This window comes from Lissotriton vulgaris, chromosome 1_1, assembly GCF_964263255.1.
Source record: "Lissotriton vulgaris chromosome 1_1, aLisVul1.2, whole genome shotgun sequence".
NCBI lineage: Eukaryota > Metazoa > Chordata > Amphibia > Caudata > Salamandridae > Lissotriton > Lissotriton vulgaris.
In genome coordinates this window covers 1,192,582,224-1,192,607,378 of record NC_141685.1, presented here as the reverse complement: position 1 = coordinate 1,192,607,378, position 25,155 = coordinate 1,192,582,224, and the positions used below count along the sequence as shown (strand labels likewise).

The 25,155-nt window shown below is 43.0% G+C and overlaps 1 protein-coding gene across 1 annotated transcript in view; it reads right to left on the bottom strand.

Moving 5' to 3' along the window:
- Positions 1-25,155, bottom strand: part of LOC147748891 (myomegalin-like) — a 1,575,921-nt gene that overhangs the window by 1,358,189 nt on the left and 192,577 nt on the right. The window contains exon 3 of the mRNA XM_086928761.1: positions 19,132-19,255. Coding sequence (XP_086784887.1) covers positions 19,132-19,255 — 124 coding nt within the window. The remainder of the gene's footprint in view (positions 1-19,131; positions 19,256-25,155) is intronic.

The window sequence follows — 25,155 nt, the reverse complement described above, 5'->3', positions numbered from 1 at the left end:
TTTAAGTCATATGACCAAGCCTTTCATCATTAGAATAACAAAAGTAAAATGAACCAATGAAAAGTTTTATTAACAAGTCACATGACCTGTTATGCTTACGTTACGCGCCGCGCTCTGGATCGCTTCCGGGAAGCTGCGCCTCGCGCACCGGAGCACTTCCGGGTGCGCTAACGCGACGCGTCATATGACGCATTACGCGACAACGTAGGTCCAGAATATAGTCAAAATGTCTCCACCAACCAGCGGTCGGAACACAACCCCTTTCAGTAGTCCAAAAAGTTCTGTAAAATGACAACAGAAGGGACAGGCAACAAGAACCATCACTCAAAAAAGGGGAGGGCAAGTTCTTTTCTACGGGTCACGTTGGGGCTCCACCGGAACTGATCGAATTGGTAGTCTAAAGTGTTTCTGGATGTTTCAGATTGAAGCTGGCGTCAGCATGAGAGCACCCCGTGGCTACGTCGTAGCCATTCCGCGAGCAATCATGGTAGTCGCTCCCCACCGGAAGTCTGCGGGAGTCGGGGGCCCCGGTGACTTTTGTAGAATCTTCAAGGCTGAGGGGACGCTTTTGGGAATGGGGTCCATGCCCTAGCAGTCAAGCGTCCGAGTTCCAAGGTGTCCCAGGGCCATTTTAGTGGGCCAGGCCTAAATCCGAAGAGCCGGCCGCCATTTTGAGAGTCCTGTGGCAGCCGCCTATCGCTGCACTGCAAGAGTGGGCGCATTTCAAGTGGATGGTGGGCGAGACGCTGTAGCCGCAAGAGCGGGCGCAACTCAGCTAGCCGAGTGAAGCGCTGGGGTGTACCTGAAAAACCTCCACCTGGGGAGGTGGGGGAGGCTCGTTCACGCCGCCTCCCCCTTATAGTGCATCCCACGCCGTTTCCTGTCGCAGGAATATGTGATGGTCGGACTAGGGCACCGCAGGACGTGTCTTCAGGTCGAACGGATTGTGGGACAAGGTCCAGAATGGAAGAGTCACCAAAAGACAAAAAGTTCCGCTTGACCCCGGGAGCCGGCCGCCTATGTCGGGGGCGATCTCAGGCCATACCAGGGCAACAAGACTTGGGGAGGGGGTCGGAGCCAAGCGCCCCCTCCGAGTCCGCGCCATCACACCGCCCCTCGGGGGCCTCCGTCAAGCGGTTTAGGGAGGCACCGCATCACATTGTTTTCAAATGCAGTCAGGTCCACAAACGGCCCCCACTTACTTTGAGAATAGTGAAGCTGCAGCAGGTGCAAATAAGCTTCAGACAGTGTGACAAGCGCTGCTCAGAACTCTGAACTATGGCACCCAAAATCCAGGACTTATGCCATTTGTGCAAGGCAGTGACATCGAAGCAACTCAGGGACCAAAACCATGAACGTACACTCATGTATGAAAATCTTACTATTGATGCTTGACTGAGGCCAAGGAGATCAGAGTGCATGAGTCTCATGCTCGATCGATTGAGCTAGCCGGATCGGGCAACAAAAAGTATAAAATAGTTATGTAAATAGTTATTTAATAAAATGTTTTACCCTGTTACTTTGCTGGTGTGTTGTATATATTTATAATATTTGCATAGGGTTTGTCGTTATATTGGGTGGGGTGGGTGGCGGAGCCGAGTTGTCTTGCAGCCATCATGGTGTGGAGCTCAGTTCATCTCACTAGTTTTGTATTTCTCATGAGGGGTTGTTCTTAATGTTTCTATTTTAGCGAGGTCAAAAAGAGATCCCATTAGTGGCCTACTGATTTTGCTCGATTCCTTTTGTTTTTTTAAACGATTTTTCACTATCTGCAAAGATTAAACAGAGTATTGCGACTCTGTGCTTGTTTGTAAATAGAGAAAGAACCAAAGAGAACCAATTCTAAAACAGTAAATGCTTGGATAACAATCAATCAAATGGAGAGAGAAGCAGGCACGACGGATTACAACGGGGGCAAAGGCCTGCGTTAACTACCCTTCACTATCTGCAAAGAGAGAGTACTCCTAAGAGAAAAGAGGGGGGGGGGCAGCGTTCAAAGCACATCAGCGTGCATAAACACGAAAATGTTTTTACCTATCACGTACTTGACATTTGACAGCTTTTGATATTTACTATTAAAAAACCGTTAAAATTCACTGAAAAAACCATAGGTTATAGACCATATATAGTTAGGAATTAGCATTTACAAAACCTTGAAAATTCACTGAAAAAACCATAGGTTATAGACCATATATAGTTAGGGATTGGCATTTACAAAACCTTATTTTACTCGCACAAAACCATTGAAATTCGCATATATAGTTAGTTGCGCTAACTATATATCGCGCACCCGCAATCCACTGCTGATCATGTCACATATTACATCATTCATGACATGGTCAGTGACATCACTGATGACATCACTGATGACAACATCCAGTGACTGTATGTTTCTGTAAAGTTAAAATATGTCTTACATATTGAAGAATGAGTGGATGTATAAGTGTCTGGATGAAGGATTTAGTAGGTGCATGACTGACTGTATGAGTGAGTGATTAAATGTGTCTCACTGAGTGCATGGGTTAGTGACTAAACTATCTTAATTTGTACATCATTATGTCTGTTGTTCTGTAAACTGCTGCATGTGTTGATCAGTAGCTATATGAGTAACTATATGGGTTATTGATTGGTTGCCCAAGTATTTGTATGGGAGGCTGAGTGTGTGTGTGGGTGGCTGGGAGGTGTATGACTCTGTGCATAGATGTGTGAGCAGTTGATTCACTAGATGGATGGGTTCAAAAGTGCATGTGGAAACAGCTGTATGGGCGCTTGACTGTGTGCATGAGTGTATTGGTGAGTGAATGGATATCTCAGTGCTACATGTCAAAGTAAGTATATATGTAAAACACAGTACATGTGAGAGTTGACATATATAAATAACTGTGGATAAGAGCCAGTGAATGTATGAGTGGCTGTATGGATCATTGTGAGCTTGTATCAGGGATTGTATAAGAGAGTAAATATGTGTTAGTATATGTTTGAATAAGTAAGGTGTGTATAACTGTATAGTTGAGGAAATGGAGGTGTGATTGATTCTTTGCATGACTGACTAGGTGTGTGAGTAACTCCATGGATGAGTGACAGTCTGTGAGTTTCTGCTAACACTGAGTGTATCTAAGGTTATATTAGAGTCTGAAGAGGTTCATTGTATTATCACATGAGTGATGTCATCAGTGATGTGATCAGTGATGTCATTTGAGTTGTCAACAGTGATGTCATCAGTGATGTCATTTGAGATGTCATCAGTGATGTCATCAGTGATGTCACTGACCATGTCATGAATGATGTAATATGTGACATGATCAGCAGTGGATTGCGGGTGCGCGATATATAGTTAGCACAACTAACTATATATGCGAATTTCAATGGTTTTGTGCGAGTAAAATAAGGTTTTGTAAATGCTAATCCCTAACTATATATGGTCTATAACCTATGGTTTTTTCAGTGAATTTTCAAGGTTTTGTAAATGCTAATTCCTAACTATATATGGTCTATAACCTATGGTTTTTTCAGTGAATATGTATATATATATTTTTTATAAAGTACTTTTACAAAGTATATGCCTTCACCACGCATGCCTTTGCGTTGTAATGGCATGCGGAGTAAATATTTGCGGGGTCATGGTATGTCGGAGTAAACGCTCTTGCGTTATGAAAAATGCGGAATAATGGTATGCGGGGTATTCACCCGCAGAATAACATCATATATTCCAATCAGACTGTGCCTGGTGGGCTAGTCTGAGAGGTCTCAGTGTGAGCCGATGTTTTGGCTGTTTGTGGGGCTGTTTTATGGTCTGCTGGGCCAATTTTATTGTTGGTGTACCTGGTAATAAAACGAACATTGCCTGCAGCAAACTCACATCTATGCAGTCTTCCATACCTTGTAAAATAATTATACAGCACTTCTCCGGAATTAACCTCAGTTTGCAAACATGGCCACTTATTTCCCTTTCTAATTCACTAACGGGGGCCCTTTTTGTGTTGGTGCTTGGGCCTCTTTACTATCCCAATCCGACCCAAATTCCAGTGCCCCTGCACATCTTCGTGTTAAATTAATTTAGATTCACAGACACTATTTTTAACTAATAAATAAAAAACGCTTGGCGTAACAGTTTTTGAAGCTTTTCTAGTGCTATAAATAACAGTTTGACTAGTATTAATTGTATAGGGACTGGAAGTATTCTCTTTGGGAGGATGACAGGTTGTGTTGACCTAGTGCTATTGCCTGTAGCTCAAATAATGTTAGCATGAAGTACGGGAGCTGCTGATTCAGAGGTGAGCCTTACATGGGATGGCCTAACAAAGGCCTACATGAAGGGAAAAGGAGGCGGGATTGCATTTTAATTCACAGACTCTGCTTTAGAAAAAGTCCCTTACTTACAGATGTCGTATAGAAAAGAGAAACTGGAAATCGAATGATGATATCTCAAAAATTCCTGTAAGCAGTGGACTAAGGGTGTATTTGGGTGAATTGCATCAGCGGGAGTTATTTTGCACCAGCATTTGCATTGAGGAATCAGCTCTTAAAATACATTTGTATCCACCGATCAGTGCATAAATGTCAATTGCCCCAAGCGAGCAATGCATAAATCATGTAATGTTGTTCGATCACGGCAAATGTAATTTTTGTTTGTCAGTATGTTTGAAACTCTCTAATGAGAGGAGGTCTTGTGGTTCAATCTGCTTCAGGGATCAGTGTTTGGTCCATGGTGACAGGTTAGAATGTGTCCATTCAGCCGGTTATCCATCTGATTGAATAGCAGGGGCAGATTGGCACTGCGGGCACTCTGTCATGGGCCATAGGGGCGGTGTCTCAGTGAACTCTGTGGGACGTTTTTTCCCCTTTAACCAGTCTACAGAGAGCACTGACAGGGAGAGGAAAGAAGCCTTTGATGAACTAATGAAGAAGTTGAGTAACAATCATGAAATTGTCATAAAAAAATTGGACAAAGGGGGTAACTTGGTGATTTGGCCAAAAGCGGATTACATCACTGAGGCCAAGCGACAACTTGACGACCCTAGCTGAAAAGCTTGCATAAAGACTATGAAATTGCCAAAAACAAATTGCACAAAATGTTAGGCCAATGGAAGCGGGAGGGCCTCATTTCTTTTGAAGAATTCAAATTTATGTGCATTAATTTCCCTGTGTTACCTTCTTTGTACTTAATACCAAAGATTCATAAAGCTGTTGTACCCACACCCGGCAGGCCTATCGCATCTGCCATCGGAAGTGTGGGAGAAAAAGTAGGAGAATACATTGAATTTTTTCTCCAAGATTTTGTCAAAGAATTGCCTAGTTTTGTGAGAGACACTAGTGATTTTATTAGCAAAATTGAAAACATTACATGGAATTCTGATATGTGGCTTATTTCTCTTGATGTTGAAGCACTTTACACTAGTATAGATCATGAACAAGGACTTTTTGCAGTTAAGCATTTTCTATCTAAGCGCTCCATCACATTTTATGAACACAACAAGGTCATTATCAGCCTTATGGAGTGGTGTCTCCACGATAATTTCTTTTCATTTGGCAAAGAGATTTTTCGACAGCTCAGGGGTGTGGCAATGGGGGCCTGCTTCTCTCCCAGCTACGCGTGTTTACACGTTGGCTGGTGGGAGGAGCAGGTACTCATGACACGCCACAAAGCATGGAAGAACAACCATGTTATTAGTTTTTTGCGTTATATTGATGACATTTTTATAGCCTGGTGTGGCACCAAGGCAGAGGCATTTGAATTCATTGATGATATTAATAACAACGACCTCAACCTCAACTTCACTGCTCACGTCGAGAAAGAGAGAATCCAATTTCTCGATGTGGAAGTGTATATAAAAGACAATAGAGTCAATATTACTTTACACAGGAAAAAGACTGCTGGAAATGCCACATTGCATGCCACCAGCATGCACCCTAGGCATACAATTACTGGTATCCCCTATGGCGAAATGTTAAGGCTCAAAAGAATTTGCAGTTCTCCATCTGATTATGAGCTATGCCTTAAAGATTTAACAACTCGTTTAAGAGCCAGAGGGTACTCTGAGTCAATATTGAAAAATGCCTATGACAAATCTCTATCTCGGACAAGAGAGAGCCTGTTTCCGGTTAGCACCTCTGAAACAGAAATCCCTGCAGCTAGTGAGTCCCCAGTTTCTGGTCCTCGCATGATCACAACCTTTAGTAGGGAAGAAAGGAAAATCAAGGCCATTCTCAATAAGAATTAGCCGATAGTACTCAGTGATCAGGTCCTCAACACCTTATTACCTTCAGCTCCTCTTGTCACCTTCAGAAGAGCAAAAACTATGGGTAACCATTTAGATACCGCTGCTCCTGAATTGAAAACGAAAGCAGCCTGGTTACGACCAACTAGGGGTTTCTTCAAATGCTCTAGCTGCCGGGCATGCAAATTTGGCATTACCACTGCACATTATATGACTCCCTTTAGCACTGTAGCCAAACCTATTCTGGGCAATTACTCCTGCAAAACCGATCACGCTGTTTATGTTCTTGCTTGTACCTGTGGACTTAGGTACGTTGGCAGTACCAAGCTCCAGGTACATATGCGGATATTGCAGCATTTACGAGCAATCCTACACAATGACCCTGCATATCCGGTCGCTAGGCATTTTAATCAGGTCCATAATAGGGATCTGTCTTGCCTCACTTACTTTGTGATCGGATCTGTTCCTTTGCCAAGGAAGGGTGGTAACAGAGAACTCTTATTGAGAAAGTTGGAATCCCGATTCATCCTAGAGCTCGATAGTCGTTGGCCCAATGGGCTCAACAACATCGAAGAAATGCACCATTTTCTAGAATAATTTTCCACTTTCTGTTGATGTGTTCCTTTTTTGATTTGCTCTCTGTTTCCCGTTCCGTTGGCGCCTATCGCAGCAGGAATATACATATCACAAGTTAGGTTCCCTATTTGTGATATACATGTTTATTTGCCATCTCGTTTACATTTATGTAGTGCCTCATGGAGTATTATTCACTATGTAGATTGATTACATTGTCTCTGCACTTCATTGCACTTTATTCATCTAATATTGTACATCTGTGCTTGTTTTCTATGAATTTAGTGTTGAGTTTGTGACTTGTCTATCTAACTTTTAAATATATGGGATATAGTGTTTTTTATATATATACCCGTTTTTAGCAGTTTTGATACTCTATTTTTTTGATACTATCTTTTACCATTTTTGACTGTGATTGCCATTATTTATTATATTTGTTGACCATTTATATTCAGGATTCTGAATTTCTGTGTTCATTTATATCATATATGGCATTTCTGGTCTGGTTATGATGCGGCCTATATTGCACTGTGACACTTTTTTCGCCAGAATCACTTCTTTTGCACTTTATTTACTTATGCACTTTATAATGTCCTTTTGCTGCTAATTGATCTTGCTATTTTGCACATGACAGTCAGTCGTTTACATGTTATAAAATTTCAGATTTTTTAACTTAAACTAGTTAGGTAATATCTACCTTCGATATATTGTTGATGGCAATTTATGATATTGGTTAAGAAGATTTTCATGTTTTCATGTTATTAGGAATAGCTGCACCTTATAGAGTCATTCTGGATTTAACCAGTCATTTGCAATTCTATGTGCGCTCAAATGCCATCACTCTGTGACTTTTGGATTTAACCTGTGACTGTTATTCAAAATGTGCTGTTTACGTGTAATTCTTGCAGCAAAAGTCTTTTTTCATTGTTGTTACCCACGTGACACAGGAGGTTACCACTAGGGGGTGGTAACACAGTATTAGCATATCATTTAAAAAAGGCTTGTGATTGTTTCATTTTTACTGCAGCGTGAACAAGGGCACTTGTGCTCGAAACGCGTCGCTGGTTTGGCTTCTGTGGATTAATAAAACAAGAACTTTGCCGACTTGGTGGTCCGTATTTCTTTTTGTGGATGGCGTGGAGGCTTTGACCACGAACGCAGATCTGGAAGAGGGGGAACTTTGTGCTCTCATATGTATAAATATATATATAACTAATACAATGTAAAAGAAAAAAAATGTTTAATAAAAAAAATGTATATATATATATATATATCGCCACACACTCCCAAACTGTTGTGTTCGGAAAAAACGGCAAGCACTCCGATGCCTTGATCATTAGATGAATTTATTTCCAAACCCCCAACACCCCTGACAGACGCGTTTCGCTCAAGGCTTCGTCAGTGTCATTAGTGTGCAAACCAATTCGCCATTTTAAAATATCCGCTCTTCTAGTTCATCGACATAGATGATGGTACAAAATTCATTTAGTGGCGGCCATCTTGTAGTATGTTCATACAAGGCATTTCATACTGTTCTAAAATGGCGACAAATAAAGTGCTTAGTGCAGAAATTTAAAACAACGTTTGACAGTAACAAAATTTATCATGACTAGCACATATTTACACTTTTTTTCATTTTCGATACCCAGTATTTACATTTCCAAAATGACAGTTATTTTTTGTGTTATGGAGGGGTGTATCCCCAAATTTGCTATTGCATTCATGTGTGTGAATCTGCTCTGTACAAATGGTATGTTATCAAACCCAATGCATCCTATTTACATATCTACAATTTTTACATACACAGAGCTATGCCAGTTGTTTCTCGGCATTCTACTATTTGTTGGGCCCTGTATGGGCTGATTCACTACCACAGTTTGATGTCATAATCTACCGGTATCTATAATGTTATTGTTATCCTATTTACATGGCGTTACAGGGAGTGAAATACATATTTACAAGGCTACAGTATATTCATATTCTCATCTGATCAAGGAGTTTTATCATGATAGACTAACTGAATCTTAATGTTAGTATTCCAGAACCGGAAATTTTAAAGGTGTACCCACATTTCTGCATCATTATTGAGACCCCACGGTGTCATGGTCTTGAGGTCCATGATGTATCTCGATTCCAAGACACGGAGGGCTTTTTCCCTATTCCCCCCTCGTTCTGATTTGGGAACCTGATCTATGCAGTAGTAAATGAGTAAATCTCTATTGCCTTGATGTTGTTCAGCAAAATGACGGGCTATCGGACAGGTCTTATCATTATTCACGATAGCCCTCATATGTTCTAGGATTCTCATTTTCGTTGGTTTGATGGTACTTCCTATGTATCGTTTTTGACACGGGCAGACCAAACAGTAAACTGTATATTCTGAATTACAATTGAAATGTTTAGTGATCATTCTGTTGGGTCTGTCCTCACCCGTTCTACCTGGATACTCCTTGATTTTTTTTACTGTATTTACATGCCTTACTGCGTAGGCAAGGAAAAAAGGCAACAATTTTATTGGTAGTCTGGTTTACTTTTTCAGGGGAGCAATGGCTGTGGACTAGATGGTCCGAAAGTGACTGGCATCTCCTGTATGTTACCATAGGTCTATCAGGTAAAAATCTCTTCAGGACATTATCAGTGTGTAATATGTGCCAGTTTTTCTTAAAGGTCTGGACCAGTTCCCCAGATTTACTGTTGAATGTGGTTATCATTCTGACCTGATCATTATCTTTCCTCGACTCCTTTACCACCAGGAGATCCCTCCTGTCAATGGTATCTGCTTTAGCGTTTGCTTGTTCTAAGATGTTACGGGAATATCCCCTCGCTTGGAACCTATTGCTGGCTTCTTCCTGAGCCATTTTGAAATCATTTGTCCCTGAGCAGTTTCTTTTGAGTCGAAGGTATTCACCGTAAGGTACATTCCTGACCAGACTCCTAGGATGATGACTGGCCGCATGTAGTACGGCATTACCAGCCGTCGGCTTCCTATAGAGTCTGGTGTGGAGATGATCATTTTCCACAAATACCTCTAGGTCAAGGTAACATACACTTTTGTCACTTATTGTGCAGGTGAACTTCAGATTCAGGTCATTATTGTTCAGAGATGAGACGTACTCCTCAGCCGAGGCCCTGTCTCCCCGCCAAACAATAAACAGATCATCAATGTATCTGGTACACATCAATATCCTTTCACTCCACTTTTCATTACTGCCTCCCCATGCCTCGTGCTTCTCCCACCAGCCCACGAATAGATTAGCGTAGCTGGGGGAGAAGCACGAGCCCATTGAAGTTCCCCTGATCTGCTTGTACAGTTGGCCTGCAAACAGGAAATAGTTGTTAAACAAACAAAATCTCATCATACACAATAGCATGTTACTGTGTGCTCGGTATTTCGCATGTTTTTTCTCCAAAAACCACTTAGTAGCACACAGTCCTTTCTCATGGTCTATGCAGGTGTACAAGTTAACAACATCAAGTGATATTAGCAGCATATCTTTTTCCCAGGAGACATTGTCCATGATGCGCAGGAAGTCTTGCGTGTCTCTTACATAAGAGGGCAAGTCCTTAACGATAGGTGCTAAAAAAGTGTCTATGAAGCGTGAAGTGTTCTCTAAAAGGCTGCCAATTGCCGAGACAATCGGCCTCCCTGGTGGTCTTTTGGCATTTTTATGGATTTTAGGCAGATGGTAAAATGTGGGCAGCATCGGGGAATCACAGTGTAGGAAAGCAAATTCTTCAGGGCTGATCATGCCCTCATCCTTCCATTGATTTAAGAGTTTTTCATAAGCAATCGTGCTTCTTACATATTCCTCTCTTTTTACTGTGACATAGCATTCCTTATCCCTTAATTGTCTATGTGCCTCCTGCTCGTAATGTTCCTTACTAAAAATGACGATGTTCCCGCCCTTATCTGAGGGCTTAATCTCAATTGTCTTGTCATCTCGTAAGGATTTGATTGCTGCCCATTCCCTCCTTGTGATGTTAGATGATTTTATGTCCATTTTCTTGTTTGCCATTTTCTCCAGATCTGCCGTTACCGCTTCATTGAACACATCGATTGCATCATGGGGTGTGTTAGGTAGTTTTCTTGACTTGTTTTTTAAGTTGCTCGATTCTCTGGCTTGTTCAGGAAGTAGTTCAGTTTGTGTCATTACCTCCTGTTCTTGGTTTTGTAAGTCTTGTGTTGCTGTCAACAAAACCTCCAAGAGATTATCTTCATTTGCATCAACTGTTGTCGTTGTTTCTGACATGTCTGAGCTTATTGTTTCCCTCGCTCTTTCAGGGTTTTGAAGGAAGATTTTTTTGAACTTTAATTTCCTTATATATTTGAACAAGTCAATTTTGGCGTCCACTAGATTGAATTCGCTTGTTGGGCAAAAGCTTAAACCTTTTTTCAGTACATTGGTCTCATCCATGGTCAAAATCCTTTTGGACAGGTTAATGACGTTGTTATCTTCTTTGGTAATTATTTTCTCCTTCGATTGGAAGCACTCCGTGTGACCATCGGGGTGGTCGTGTTTTGCGAACCTCCCCTTGTGCCTCCTCCCCCGCCTCGTCCTCCTCTTTGATTTTGTTGGGGCGGATGGCTCCTTAATTGCGGTCTCTGGCGGGTTTCCTTCATTACCTGGTACTCGTCGAAAAAAGGTTTCCCTGTCTCATTCTCCTTTGCCCCCGGGGCTGCATTTTGTTCCCCGTCTGAAGTTTCCACTTCGGATTCCTCAGTGTCTATAGCTGTTGCTTGTGAGGTACCTTGGGCCAATCTTTTACGTGTGGCGTCAAATTTCCGTGCGAACGTTAGAATCCTACCAGATAGATAGTCTTGCTCATCTCTCTGGAATTTAGTTTGTTTCCTTTTACGTATTCCCATCTCATAATCCTTGAGTCTCTTGCCCATCGCTGTGCGTAATTCCTCACAGGCTTTAATATCTTTATCTTTAGCAATCTCCACTTAGAGGTCTGCTATGACTTTTAGGCATTTATCACGGTCTCTCCATGCATATTTTATGAGCAGTCTGACCATCCCCTTGGAGGACTCCGCTGTGTATTCTGCCCAGTCTTTTAAGAGGGCCGGGTCCGGGTTCTCATAAGAGGGGATTGTATAAATGCGGAGACCTCGGGGAACTCTGTTACAGTCTATGTATCTCTCCAGGGAGGTGGCCTCCCACCATATCCTTACTTCCCGTTCTTGCAGCCTCTCCAGTTTTTGAAAAAGGCTTTTCAGGTTGGTGGTTTCATTAGTCGGTAGGGCAGTACTGTTAACATTTGATGGTTTATCTCTTACCGACATAAACATAACATTGGCGGCAGCCTCTCTCTCCCTTGTGAGTTCTCCCATTGTCGCCATGCTAATGTAATGTGCAGTCTTTTTAGATTAGCAGTTCGAGGGGCGGTGGCATACCACACGTTTTTTCAGGGGGTTTGGAAAATCGGTTTGAGAGGATATGAAAAAATGTCTTTGCTCAGTACTTGCTAGAGTTACCAGCCGCCACTCACCGCAGACCTTGGCGACGTCCGTCGGGCACCCACGTAGCATCAGCGTCCTTCGGTCGTCCTCACTAGGTCCGCGGGTAACGGAGGTTTTCCAGTTGCCTTTTCTTTCTTAATCACGCGGAGGTCCCCATTCGTCTCTCCGCTATCGTTGTTCATCAATATCCTCGGGGCGAGCGGCCAAAATTAATTCCTTCACAGCTCCTTCACCGCCGCCACTCCACAGCGTCCCGGGTGCTTTAAGCCAGCGCTGGTGAGGCGCTTAAGTACCGCCACACACTCCCAAACTGTTGTGTTCGGAAAAAACGGCAAGCACTCCGATGTCGTGATCATTAGATGAATTTATTTCCAAACCCCCAACACCCCCGACAGACGCGTTTCGCAAAAGGCTTCGTCAGTGTCATTAGTGTGCAAACCAATTCGCCATTTTAAAATATCCGCTCTTCTAGTTCATCGACATAGATGATGGTACAAAATTCATTTAGTGGCGGCCATCTTGTAGTATGTTCATACAAGGCATTTCATACTGTTCTAAAATGGCGACAAATAAAGTGCTTAGTGCAGAAATTTAAAACAACGTTTGACAGTAACAAAATTTATCATGACTAGCACATATTTACACTTTTTTTCATTTTCGATACCCAGTATTTACATTTCCAAAATTACAGTTATTTTTTGTGTTATGGAGGGGTGTATCCCCAAATTTGCTATTGCATTCATGTGTGTGAATCTGCTCTGTACAAATGGTATGTTATCAAACCCAATGCATCCTATTTACATATCTACAATTTTTACATACACAGAGCTATGCCAGTTGTTTCTCGGCATTCTACTATTTGTTGGGCCCTGTATGGGCTGATTCACTACCACAGTTTGATGTCATAATCTACCGGTATCTATAATGTTATTGTTATCCTATTTACATGGCGTTACAGGGAGTGAAAGACATATTTACAAGGCTACAGTATATTCATATTCTCATCTGATCAAGGAGTTTTATCATGATAGACTAACTGAATCTTAATGTTAGTATTCCAGAACCGGAAATTTTAAAGGTGTATCCACATTTCTGCATCATTATTGAGACCCCACGGTGTCATGGTCTTGAGGTCCATGATGTATCTCGATTCCAAGACACAGAGGGCTTTTTCCCTATTCCCCCCTCGTTCTGATTTGGGAACCTGATCTATGCAGTAGTAAATGAGTAAATCTCTATTGCTTTGATGTTGTTCAGCAAAATGACGGGCTATCGGATAGGTCTTATCATTATTCACGATAGCCCTCATATGAAGAAAAAAAAAAAATATATATATATACTGTTTGACGTTCCTTTTCTTTACCCCCTGCACATGAAATATATGGAATAAACTAAAAACAACGTGAAGACTGGCTTCGACTTTGATTTGTGTGTCTGCGCACTGGGGAAAGTGCTTGAGGCGTTCCATGGCACGATAACCGGTTGGAGGAGCATATATATATATATATATATATGTTCCAAATGCCCAAGCATTCACTGCTTCCACCGTATCGAGAGTTGCGTCGTCACCAAGAGACTCCTTGAACTGAGTCTCGCTTACACCTCCATTAAACGACCACGCCGTGTGAGATTTTCAAAGGATTTCTTTATTTAGCCGCTGCCATACCCGTTTCGATTACACAGTAGCCTTGATCACTGGTTACAGTTTTGAAAAGCGCGCGGCCACTATTTAAAGAAAAAACATTCATACAACGTCATCGGGACTACCTGTCAATCGACAGGAAAGACAGACTTTCAATTTGCTTTGATCGCAAATGTCGTATTACACATTTGCCTCAACTTAAATAAATACATTTAAATTTTTTTTTTTTGCATCGTGTGTATCAATTTGTTATTTTGAGCATAGCTATATGTTTGTTAAATTATACGGTGCATGTGATACTAAAATCCAACTCAATGTCAACAAAACTTTATCGACACTAACAAGCGACTCTGAAAATGCACTCTGAGCATTGACATACTGCGCTCGCTTCCTGCACATATCAAATACCAAACAATCCCGCCCACGTGGGCCTGCCGAATCATGTTAAAGTGGTTGTCCCATCATAGAATAAACCATAATCGTGCAAACAATTGGGATATTATACTCCCCATTAACAATCAACCTTATCGGCATATTTAAAAAGAAGCTTTTTCATTATTGCGCAGTTTTGAGTTTTACATGCACATACACCAATTGCACCGTATAAGTGACTCTAATAGTGCTCAAGTGAGCAAACATATAGATTAAAAATTTATAAACAAACTGGCACTGCGATCATTTTCAAACAGTTGTTGACTGCCAAGTGCAATTCACATTATAAGAAGTACTGTCCACAAAATTGTGCCTGATCAAAATAAATATCAGCATTATTTACAGCAGGTGCTACTTGTCGTTACCGACTAACTGAAATCATAAATGTCTATGCAAATCTTCTTCAATATTCAGACCGTTAGGTTGCTTAGTATTTAGCTTGAATATATAACGTGATTCAAGCCTCCTCAACTTGTTAAGTCTATTGCCCCCTCTTTGACTAGCTGGAATAGAGTCAATTACACAATATGTCAGTCCTTTTGTGTCCTTATTGTGCATTATTTCAAAGTGCCTGGCTACAGGATAAGCCCTGTCCGCATTTTTTATCGCTCGCAGGTGTTGTAATATCCTTTTATAGGCTTCGTTGATTGTGCTGCCCACGTATCGAAGCCCGCACGGGCACTCGAGGACGTAGATAGCATAATCAGTCTTGCATGTATATTTGTTCTTTATCTTTTCCATTCTGTTGGAAAGGCCCAATCTGTACTTACTACAGTTTACGCCATGATTACACGCCTTGCATTTTGTGCACTTAACGAAACCATTTTTGTCAAGCCAAGTCTTTTTGGGTAGGGGTTTCTTCAAGGTGTTGCTTACTAAACAGTCTTTGAAGGATTTCGCTTTCCTAAAAGTGATTTGAGGTCTCTTGGGGACTTCTTTCCCTAGCACGGGGTCATTTTTAATGATGTGCCAATGCTTGTTGAGTATTCTTCTCACCTCAACATGTTGGTTGCAGAAACCTGTTATGAATCTGCATTGGTTTCCATCATCAATTTCCTTTTTATCACTGAAGAGAATTTGCTCTCTCTTCAGTTTGGAGGCTTTATTTACTCCCTCTGCTATCCAGGTGTCAGGATAGCCCCATTCTAGTACTGAGTATCCCTAGTTCTTTTTCAGTTTCCCTGGGAGTACTACAGTTCCGCATGACTCTTAGGCTTTCCCCATAGGGTATACTGCTCTTGAGGGCCTTGGGGTGAAAACTTTTTGCATGCAACAAAGTGTTGCCACTGGTAGGTTTTCTGTAAAGTTTGGTTTGTATTTTACCATTATCAACATACACTGTTAGATCTAAGAAGTTGACACTATCTTTGCTAATGGTACTGGTAAAGGATAGATTGAGATCATTCTTCTGGAGATTTGATATGAATTTGTTAGCCTCAAACGCAGTACCTTTCCAGACCAAAAATAGATCATCGATAAAACGACTCCAGTGAACAATATTTACTTCCCACTCTTTCTGGTACTGCGTCCGGACCACCTGCTCCTCCCACCAGCCCATATGCAAATTAGCATAGCTGGGGGCGAAGCAGGTGCCCATGGCAGTACCATAGGAGGTTTGATGAAATAGTTGGCCATAGAATAGAAAGAAATTGCTAGTTAGACACTTGTCCACCATTCTCAGGAGCATTTGTGTGTGTGACCACAAGCTAATTGCTCTTGTACCCAAGAAATGTTTAACAGCACGAATTCCATCCGCGTCCCTGATACTTGTGTACAAAGTGGCCACATCAATAGTGATCAATAGATAGTCATCTTCCCAGGGTGTATCGTAAATTTTTTTCAGAAAATCACCAGTATCTAACAAAAACGAAGGAAGTGTTTTTGCCAATGGATTTAAAATGGAGTCAACAAATTTGGAGGTGTGTTCTAATGCGCTGCCTATTGCTGAAATTATTGGACGACCCGGGGGGTTCAATAGATCTTTGTGTACCTTTGGGATTAAATAGAATACTGGAGTAGTTGGAAAATCAATTTTAAGATACATGTATTCATCATGTGTCAAAAGTGAAGAATCATACCATTGCTTTAGCTCTACATTGAATTGCTCATGACTCTCTGTCATTATTCTTTCTTCAATGCGTATGTAACATTTTTTGTTATTGAGTTGCTGGTATGCTTCAGATAAGTATTTTGTCCTATCCCAAAGGACTGCATTGCCCCCCATGTCTGCATTGCGCACTATGCAATTATTACACTCTGCCAATTTTCTGATTAAAGCATAATACTCTTGTTGCTGCTTAGTATTTCCTTTATTCGGATATATATATATATATTTTTTTATAAAGTACTTTTACAAAGTATATGCCTTCACCACGCATGCCTTTGTGTTGTAATGGCATGCGGAGTAAATATTTGCGGGGTCATGGTATGTCGGAGTAAACGCACTTGCGTTATGAAAAATGCGGAATAATGGTATGCAGGGTATTCACCCGCAGAATAACATCATATATTCCAATCAGACGGTGCCTGGTGGGCTGGTCTGAGAGGTCTCAGTGTGAGCCGATGTTTTGGCTGTTTGTGGGGCTGTTTTATGGTCTGCTGGGCCAATTTTATTGTTGGTGTACCTGGTAATAAAACGAACATTGCCTGCAGCAAACTCACATCTATGCAGTCTTCCATACCTTGCAAAATAATTATACAGCACTTCTCCGGAATTAACCTCAGTTTGCAAACATGGCCACTTATTTCCCTTTCTAATTCACTAACGGGGGCCCTTTTGTGCTAGTGCTTGGGCCTCTTTACTGTCCCAATCCGACCCAAATTCCAGTGCCCCTGCACATCTTCGTGTTAAAATGAATTTAGATTCACAGACACTATTTTTAACTAATAAATAAAAAATGCTTGGCGTAACAGTTTTTGAAGCTTTTCTAGTGCTATAAATAACAGTTTGACTAGTATTAATTGTATAGGGACTAGAAGTATTCTCCTTGGGAGGATGACAGGTTGTGTTGACCTAGTGCTATTGCCTGTAGCTCAAATAATGTTAGCATGAAGTACGGGAGCTGCTGATTCAGAGGTGAGCCTTACATGGGATGGCCTAACAAAGGCCTACATGAAGGGAAAAGGAGGCGGGATTGCATTTTAATTCACAGACTCTGCTTTAGAAAAAGTCCCTTACTTACAGATGTCGTATAGAAAAGAGAAACTGGAAATCGAATGATGATATCTCAAAAATTCCTGTAAGCAGTGGACTAAAGGTGTATTTGGGTGAATTGCATCAGCGGGAGTTATTTTGCGCCAGCATTTGCATTGAGGAATCAGCTCTTAAAATACATTTGTATCCACCGATCAGTGCATAAATGTCAATTGCCCCAAGCAGCAATGCATAAATCATGTAATGTTGTTCGATCACGGCAAATGTAATTTATGTTTGTCAGTATGTTTGAAACTCTCAAATGAGAGGAGGTCCTGTGGTTCAATCTGCTTCAGGGATCAGTGTTTGGTCCATGGTGACAGGTTAGAATGTGTCCATTCAGCCGGTTATCCATCTGATTGAATAGCAGGGGCTGATTGGCACTGCGGGCACTCTGTCATGGGCCGAAGGGGCGGTGTCTCAGTGAACTCTGTGGGACGTTTTTTCCCCTTTAACCAGTCTACAGAGAGCACTGACAGGGAGAGGAAAGCAGCTTCGCTGTGCAGCTGGCCGTTCGGCGATGATCAGCTGTGGCCTCTCCTTAACCCCCTGCCTTGCCAAGCAATCATGCTGATGGTGGGCTGGGGAGGGGTGATACTGTGCCAGAATCGTCCTCCCAGGGGGCCAGGTGTTGCTTAGGCCTATGAGCCATTTTCACCTCGGCCCCCTGGGGCCCACGCAGTCCTGAAACAGTGCCTGCATTAGTCCTCGCCCACAGCTCTTCTAATTCAGGGCATACTTGGAGAAGAAGAATGGGTCTCACTATGGGGGCCAGGTGACATGGGGAACTCACACCATCTTCACCTTAGCCTCCCCCCACCCCTATGGATGGCCCAGAAGCTGTGTTTTTGCTTTAGCCCCTCTTGCCACGCCATTGCACTGAGGCAGTGAAGGGCTGGGGAGGGGTGAGTAATTTACAAATAGCTGGGGCCTCGCTGTTTTTCAGTTGCTCCTGCGCTGGAGAGCTGGGGAATAATTTTTAAGAGAATGGGGCCTCGCTGTTTTCAGGTGCTCCTGCGCTGGAGGACTGGGGAATATTTTTTTAAGAGAAATGGGCCTCGCTGTTTTTCAGGTGCTCCTGCGCTGGAGGGTTGAGAAATAATTTTGTAATAGAAAGGGGCCTCGCTGTTTTCAGATGCTCCTGCGCTGGAGGGCAGGGGGATACGTTTTTAAGAGAAAGGGGCCTAGCTGTTTTTAGATGCTCCTGCGCTGGAGGGCTGGGAATAATTTGGTAATAGAAAGGGGTCTGTCTGTTTTTCAGGTGCTCAGCTTGTAGGACATTGTCACCTTGGCCCTGTGTCCTTCCCAAGAACAATATCCTCCCACTTACATTCCTTGTGTGTTTCATAAAAGGGCACACCTGCGAATGTGGGCCACGCCCTGCGAATGTGGGCCACGCCCTGCAAATGTGGGCCACTTTTTTCATCAGTGCCCGGGCCAAATTGTGATCCCAATCCGACCCTGTTGAATAGGATTGAGTTGGGTAATATTAAATATGTGTTATCTCTCTCAATAGTGGCAAAAGACCCCATGGGGTGGGAGCGTTGTGCTCTACAAATACACATGTTATCTAGCACAGAGTGCTCAATACACTTTTACACCATCTCACCTCTTGCAAACGCTGGATTTTATCTTCCAGGAACTCCTGGGAGTGCTCCGTCTGCTGCTGCCTCGTCTCAAAATGGCAACGCAGTTCAGCATCGTTGTGACGGCTGGAGTGATCTGCTGCCACACTAGAACAAATCAAGCATGTCAATAGAGATTAGGTGTAATGATAGACACAGGCCGAAGTGTCCTAACAATCATGTAATGTAACAGTCTTATAGAGAATAGCTATATGATAAATAAGTAGAATTAAATAAATATTGCATCAGTAAAAAGTACCTTACCCATAGCCAACATATAATAGGAGAGAAAACGGGGGTGGGGCAGCGGAGAATACACGCAGTGCAAAAATCACTAGGCAATATAGCTTGCTCTGATTTTTAGATTTGATCTGCAACGGTGCTTGCCACATTCATGGCGAACATTTTGCATTCAAAGCACACTCTACATATAGAAAGGTTGCCGAAAGTGACAAGGTGTGCGGAGCATGGGGCGTGTAGTATCCGGCTGGATACATTCTAGTGTTCCACTACACTCTACACCCACCCACCACAGGAGTCACCAGTCAGATGACCCTGTCAATAAAAGGGGCCGGGCGCTCGTGCATTGGGACAGTTATCCCACCACACTACGGAGTGTCTGTGTCCATCCTTTTGCTACCATGTGGGCCTGAGGCCCAAACACCACAGGGCACACGGAAGCAGGCAGGGGAGTGAGCGACAAGCGATGTTTCTGGAGGCTCCAAAATCCGAAATCAGCTCCAACACCACCTGGAACCTGTAGCCTGCAGGCTGCAGCCTTCCCCACCAGTACAGCATCCACACTGCTTCTCCGTGGACTAGGCAGACGGCGAGGTGAGGCGCGGGCAGGTAGGCAGCAACATCGTAGGCTAGAGCTGCCGTTCCGCCCGATCTTGCGGAGGCAGCTAGCGTGAGGCCTGTGCGGCTTGCGAGTCGATGCGATCGCTTCAGTCCACCGTTCTGGTTGCCCGGCCTCAGTTTGCCATGCCATGTTCCGCCTTTTTTTCTGTCTTTTTTAGGTCGAGCCTAGACAGCGCATGCGCTGTCAGGATAACCAGTAGTGGGGAAAAACGTATTAAGGAGGCAGAGCAGGCCTCATGACCTTACGCGAGACGTCGGAAGCGCCGGAGGGACTCGGCAGCGGTTACTCACACCTAGGAGTTTCCGTGACAGCTCGTGATCTTTGACACGCCGTCTTCTGATGCTCGACGGTACGATTACCATTCTCGAGCATAAGGTCCTCATATGAAAAATGGAGGATTATGAATAGAGACCCAACTATTTGCCCTGACGAAATTGCCAATGACAAGGCAATGAAACATGTCGGTCCAGTCACGAAATAAATGGTAATAAGTTAACCATTTTTTAATGGTGATGTTTGGCAGCACCAGAATAAAATCGATTCAGCCAGCCAAACCTCACATTTTTATATCTGTTGGTTGTTGGGTGTAGGTATATGCTATTCTTTTGAGCACCTTTATCTGTCCTACCAGGCAGTGTATTTGTACACTCCTTGTCTGTTTCTTTCTCTATTCTTTCCTGTGCATATTCTTTTTGCACTTGTTTCATCCTCCCAGCAAGGAAAGTAACCGATGATGAGAAGTGGGTATACCGGTGATTAAACAAACCGGGAACCCCCTCGGGTGTTACGTCCGTGAGGCACTTTCCTTGCTTTCTCACATTTTTTTCTTTATGTGGGTGATCCTGTACACATCTATATTGCTATATCTTAAGGCATGTCCGGACCTGTAACACAGCACTGGTTAAATTTAACTTATTCTTGGTGAGCCAATACTAGGTGTGGCCCCATTGGTTACAGAGTTTGAGATCCAAACCATGCAGGCTGAATAGGGCTTTCTGTTTCAAATTCGTTGAGTGGGGGGCTGCCCATTATAGCCTTTTCTTCCCCCTTACATCCCTCTTTGATTGATTTACTCATGACCTTACGCCCCAGCTGTGTGCCGATGAGCACACCGAGACAGATTTCACAGGGGGGCAGCTTCACAAAGGCACAGCGCAGAGACCCACACAGCAGCTGGAAGGGTGGGTGCTGGAGAACTTTTGTATCCCTGACTTCCCAGCTCTTCTTAGTCCCTTGGAGACAGGCAGGCTTCAGAGGGCAAAGCATACAGCACAGCTCTTCTTCAAGTTAGGGGGACACAGCACACAGCAGACAGTCCCACCCTCAGCATTTATTAGTAAACTGTGCGATTACTTAAAATCATTACAGTATAAGATACAATGAACTTCGGTAAAATACAATAAAATAAAATACAATACAATACCCCCCCTTTTCTCGGCCAAAACCAAGTAAAACCATTGGTGCAACTATATAGTCACAAGACTAACTGTGTTCACTACTATTGTCCATTATTAAAAACCAAAAAAAACAAAAAATAGGGTTTTGAATTCACCATGAGTACACGCTTACTAGAGTCTGAGAGACGTATAAAAGTTCGACATCATCAGTCACACTGCGGACTTCATCAGTCCCTTAGTCGACCCAGGTTAAATACCTCAGTCCGATGGTTCCAATTACTTTTCGGCGTCTCCCTGGATTAACTGTAGGCTGACAACTTTGGGGCGACGAAGAAAGCGCTAAGCCCACTGCCGGGGTCCATCGGAATAATAGCCTTTAGTTGGGAATCGAGTGCCATTTTAACTTGATGGATGAACTTGCCTGCCCTGGCTAAGAGACACCAGTCCAAGGCCTCTCTGCATGTTCTATGGCCCAGAATCCATAATGCCGGACGCAACAATCGCTGTCGGTCACTGGCCAACTTTGTGCAGCAATATAGCAGATGTAGCCAGGATTCTCTGTGATAGTTGCAAAGTCGGCAGGCAATGGCTCCGTCCGTGCGTGCCCAAATTGGGTTGAAGTCCGCAATCCTGAGGGCCAAAAGGCGCATAAACAGAATTTTCTGTCTTGCCTCGGTTGTTAATTAATCTTGCAGGTATGGTTGGGGTTTACCGGGGATATAGGACTTGTCCAGGGCCAGCGTTAGTGGATTATGCCGGAGCGAGGAAAGGTCAAGCTCAAAGGAAATAGACTGGACTTGGCGCTTAACTGCTTGGGCCCAGGCGGAATATGGAATTTCGTGAAGATGCAGGCTCCTTCCCTCGATTTTCAGAACTTCAATGGCTAGTTCCACCTTGGAGTGCCATGGGGAGCCTGCGTCGTCAAAGATGGTTTTTAGCGAGTGCTTTAAGGTGTTTTCGGGCGATTTCAGAACTCTAATGTAATATTTTAGCAAATCCCCCAGTAGTGCCAGCTCAGGTCGTTTCAGGCCTATTTCTAGTCTGACCATACACAAAAGGAGCACAGAGGGAAATATTCAGACTCAGGTACCCTCCACTCACATCATTTTTATACACAAAGACCTGGTCCTACTATACTACAGGCAATTATATTCACAATACCTCCTGTTGGCTCGCTGGTGCGGCTATTTTTAACCTCACACCCATTCAAGGAGTCTGCAACAGGGTGTGCCTGTCTTTAAAATGTCCTCATAAAATCTCTGCGTGTCATTCACTATATGTCTACAATCCCTCTATTCAAGCTATGCTTGTGCAGCCCCATGTGTGGATGCAGAAAGGGAAAAGTCCAGTTAAATCAAATCAAGGTCAGGAAAAAATGTGTGGTAGATGGGAAGGTACCTCACGGGAGCAACCACCAGGGAACTACTGACAGGTTCTCGTCAGTGTGTTCCACTTCTCATCATTGGCTCCTTCCCATCATAAATAAACAAAATGAAAAGTAGGGAAAAAGGAAATTCAGTTAGCTCAACAGTGTGTTTCCCTACCATAACCATGTGCCTCTACCCCCATAGACATCAACACCGCTACTCAGTGTGAACCTGCTTTAAAAATGGAGTTAGAAATCCCTAGCTTTTTGAACACCATTATTCTGCGCTGAGTTTCTACTCCCACTAAAACCAACACTCTACCATTGTGCTTCGTTTTGTATTATATGAAGCCAACATGTTTCATTGCCTGTGTAATATCATTGGCAATTTCATCAGGGCTGGGGGTGTTTTCTCCACACACCGCCGGTCACCGCCGGCGACTAAATCTGTAGACATATATGACATCACCAGAGAGACAAAGTAACACACAACATATAGAAAACAAAGAGTGACACGCATTAGTTAAATGCCCACATCATCTAGATGTATATATTCCAACTGTCACAGGGACATGTCCAAACTCATTACCTTTATCTATTACGTGGCTCAGGTACCTGGGGTTTCAAGTTTCCCCCTTTTTTTGGTGTGTGGTACTAGTCCACCTGTAAAGGTTTTTTTTGGGTCGCTTCTCGTCGACCTGCAAGTATAAAGGCCTTTACGGAACAGGGGAACATATACAATAGAAATTGTCAAACCCGACTGTGACAAAATGTTCTAGAGCCTAAAATGATGATATTGATGTTTTTCAAGATGTCGTGCTCCCCATATGCATTGACAATAAATATAAAAATAACGAAGTGACTAGCTGCCTCTTTCCCGTTATTATCAAAATTCGTTAATTCAGGGCCGCTATAAACGTAGGTGTAAAAAGAATCAAACACCATGATTAAAATCACCACAGAAGACGGCACAGGATGGGTAAAGATAACTCGTTGAAGTTCCCTACTCTAAGATGGCCGCCACGCAGCAATAGGTCATGTGACACGGTACGTCACACGCCGACAATGTAAACTCCCCGGCAAGATCGAATCGCGAGCCAGCGGGAACGGGAGCCCCGAGTAGAGGAAGTGTCTTCGGAGTAAGACGGTAAGGAGTGGGAACTGGATCCCTGAGACACGGGATAAACGGGCGCAAATGAAGACATATGATAGGGACTCACCCACACCCCTCCCATTCTGATAACACACGAAGGAGCAGACGGGGATAATGTGGGACCGGTAACTAAGTGCTAATATTGTCACATGCATTACTGATAATGGGCACATTCGTCTGTATAATCAACCACAAACCATTCTAATGGAAATATAGGGCGAGAATGAGGTATTACATAGATATGAGACATTTACTGAGCACATTTATACTTGCAGGTCGACGAGAAGCGACCCAAAAAAACCTTTACAGGTGGACTAGTACCACACACCAAAAAAAGGGGAAAACTTGAAACCCCAGGTACCTGAGCCATGTAATAGATAAAGGTAATGAGTTTGGACATGTCCCTGTGACAGTTGGAATATATACATCTAGATGATGTGGGCATTTAACTAATGTGTGTCACTCTTTGTTTGCTACATGTTGTGTGTTACTTTGTCTCTCTGGTGATGTCATATATGTCTACAGATCTAGTCGCCGGCGGTGACCGGCGGTGTGTGGAGAAAACACCCCCAGCCCTGATGAAATTGCCGATGATATTACACAGGCAATGAAACATGTTGGCTTCATATAATACAAAACGAAGCACAACGGTAGAGTGTTGGTTTTAGTGGGAGTAGAAACTCAGCGCAGAATAAAGGTGTTCAAAAAGCTAGGGATTTCTAACTCCATTTTTAAAGCAGGTTCACACTGAGTAGCGGTGTTGATGTCTATGGGGGTAGAGGCACATGGTTATGGTATGGAAACACCCTGTTGAGCTAACTGAATTTCCTTTTTTCCTACTTTTCATTTTGTTTATTTATGATGGGAAGGAGCCAATGATGAGAAGTGGAACACACTGACGAGAACCTGTCAGTAGTTCCCTGGTAGTTGCTCCCGTGAGGTACCTTCCCATCTACCACACATTTTTTCCTGACCTTGATTTGATTTAACTGGACTTTTCCCTTTCTGCATCCACACATGGGGCTGCACAAGCATAGCTTGAATAGAGGGATTGCAGACATATAGTGAATGACATGCAGAGATTTTATGAGGACATTTTAAAGACAGGCACACCCTTTTGCAGACTCCTTGAATGGGTGTGAGGTTAAAATAGCCGCACCAGCGAGCCAACAGGAGGTATTGTGAATATAATTGCCTGTAGTATAGTAGGACCAGGTCTTTGTGTATAAA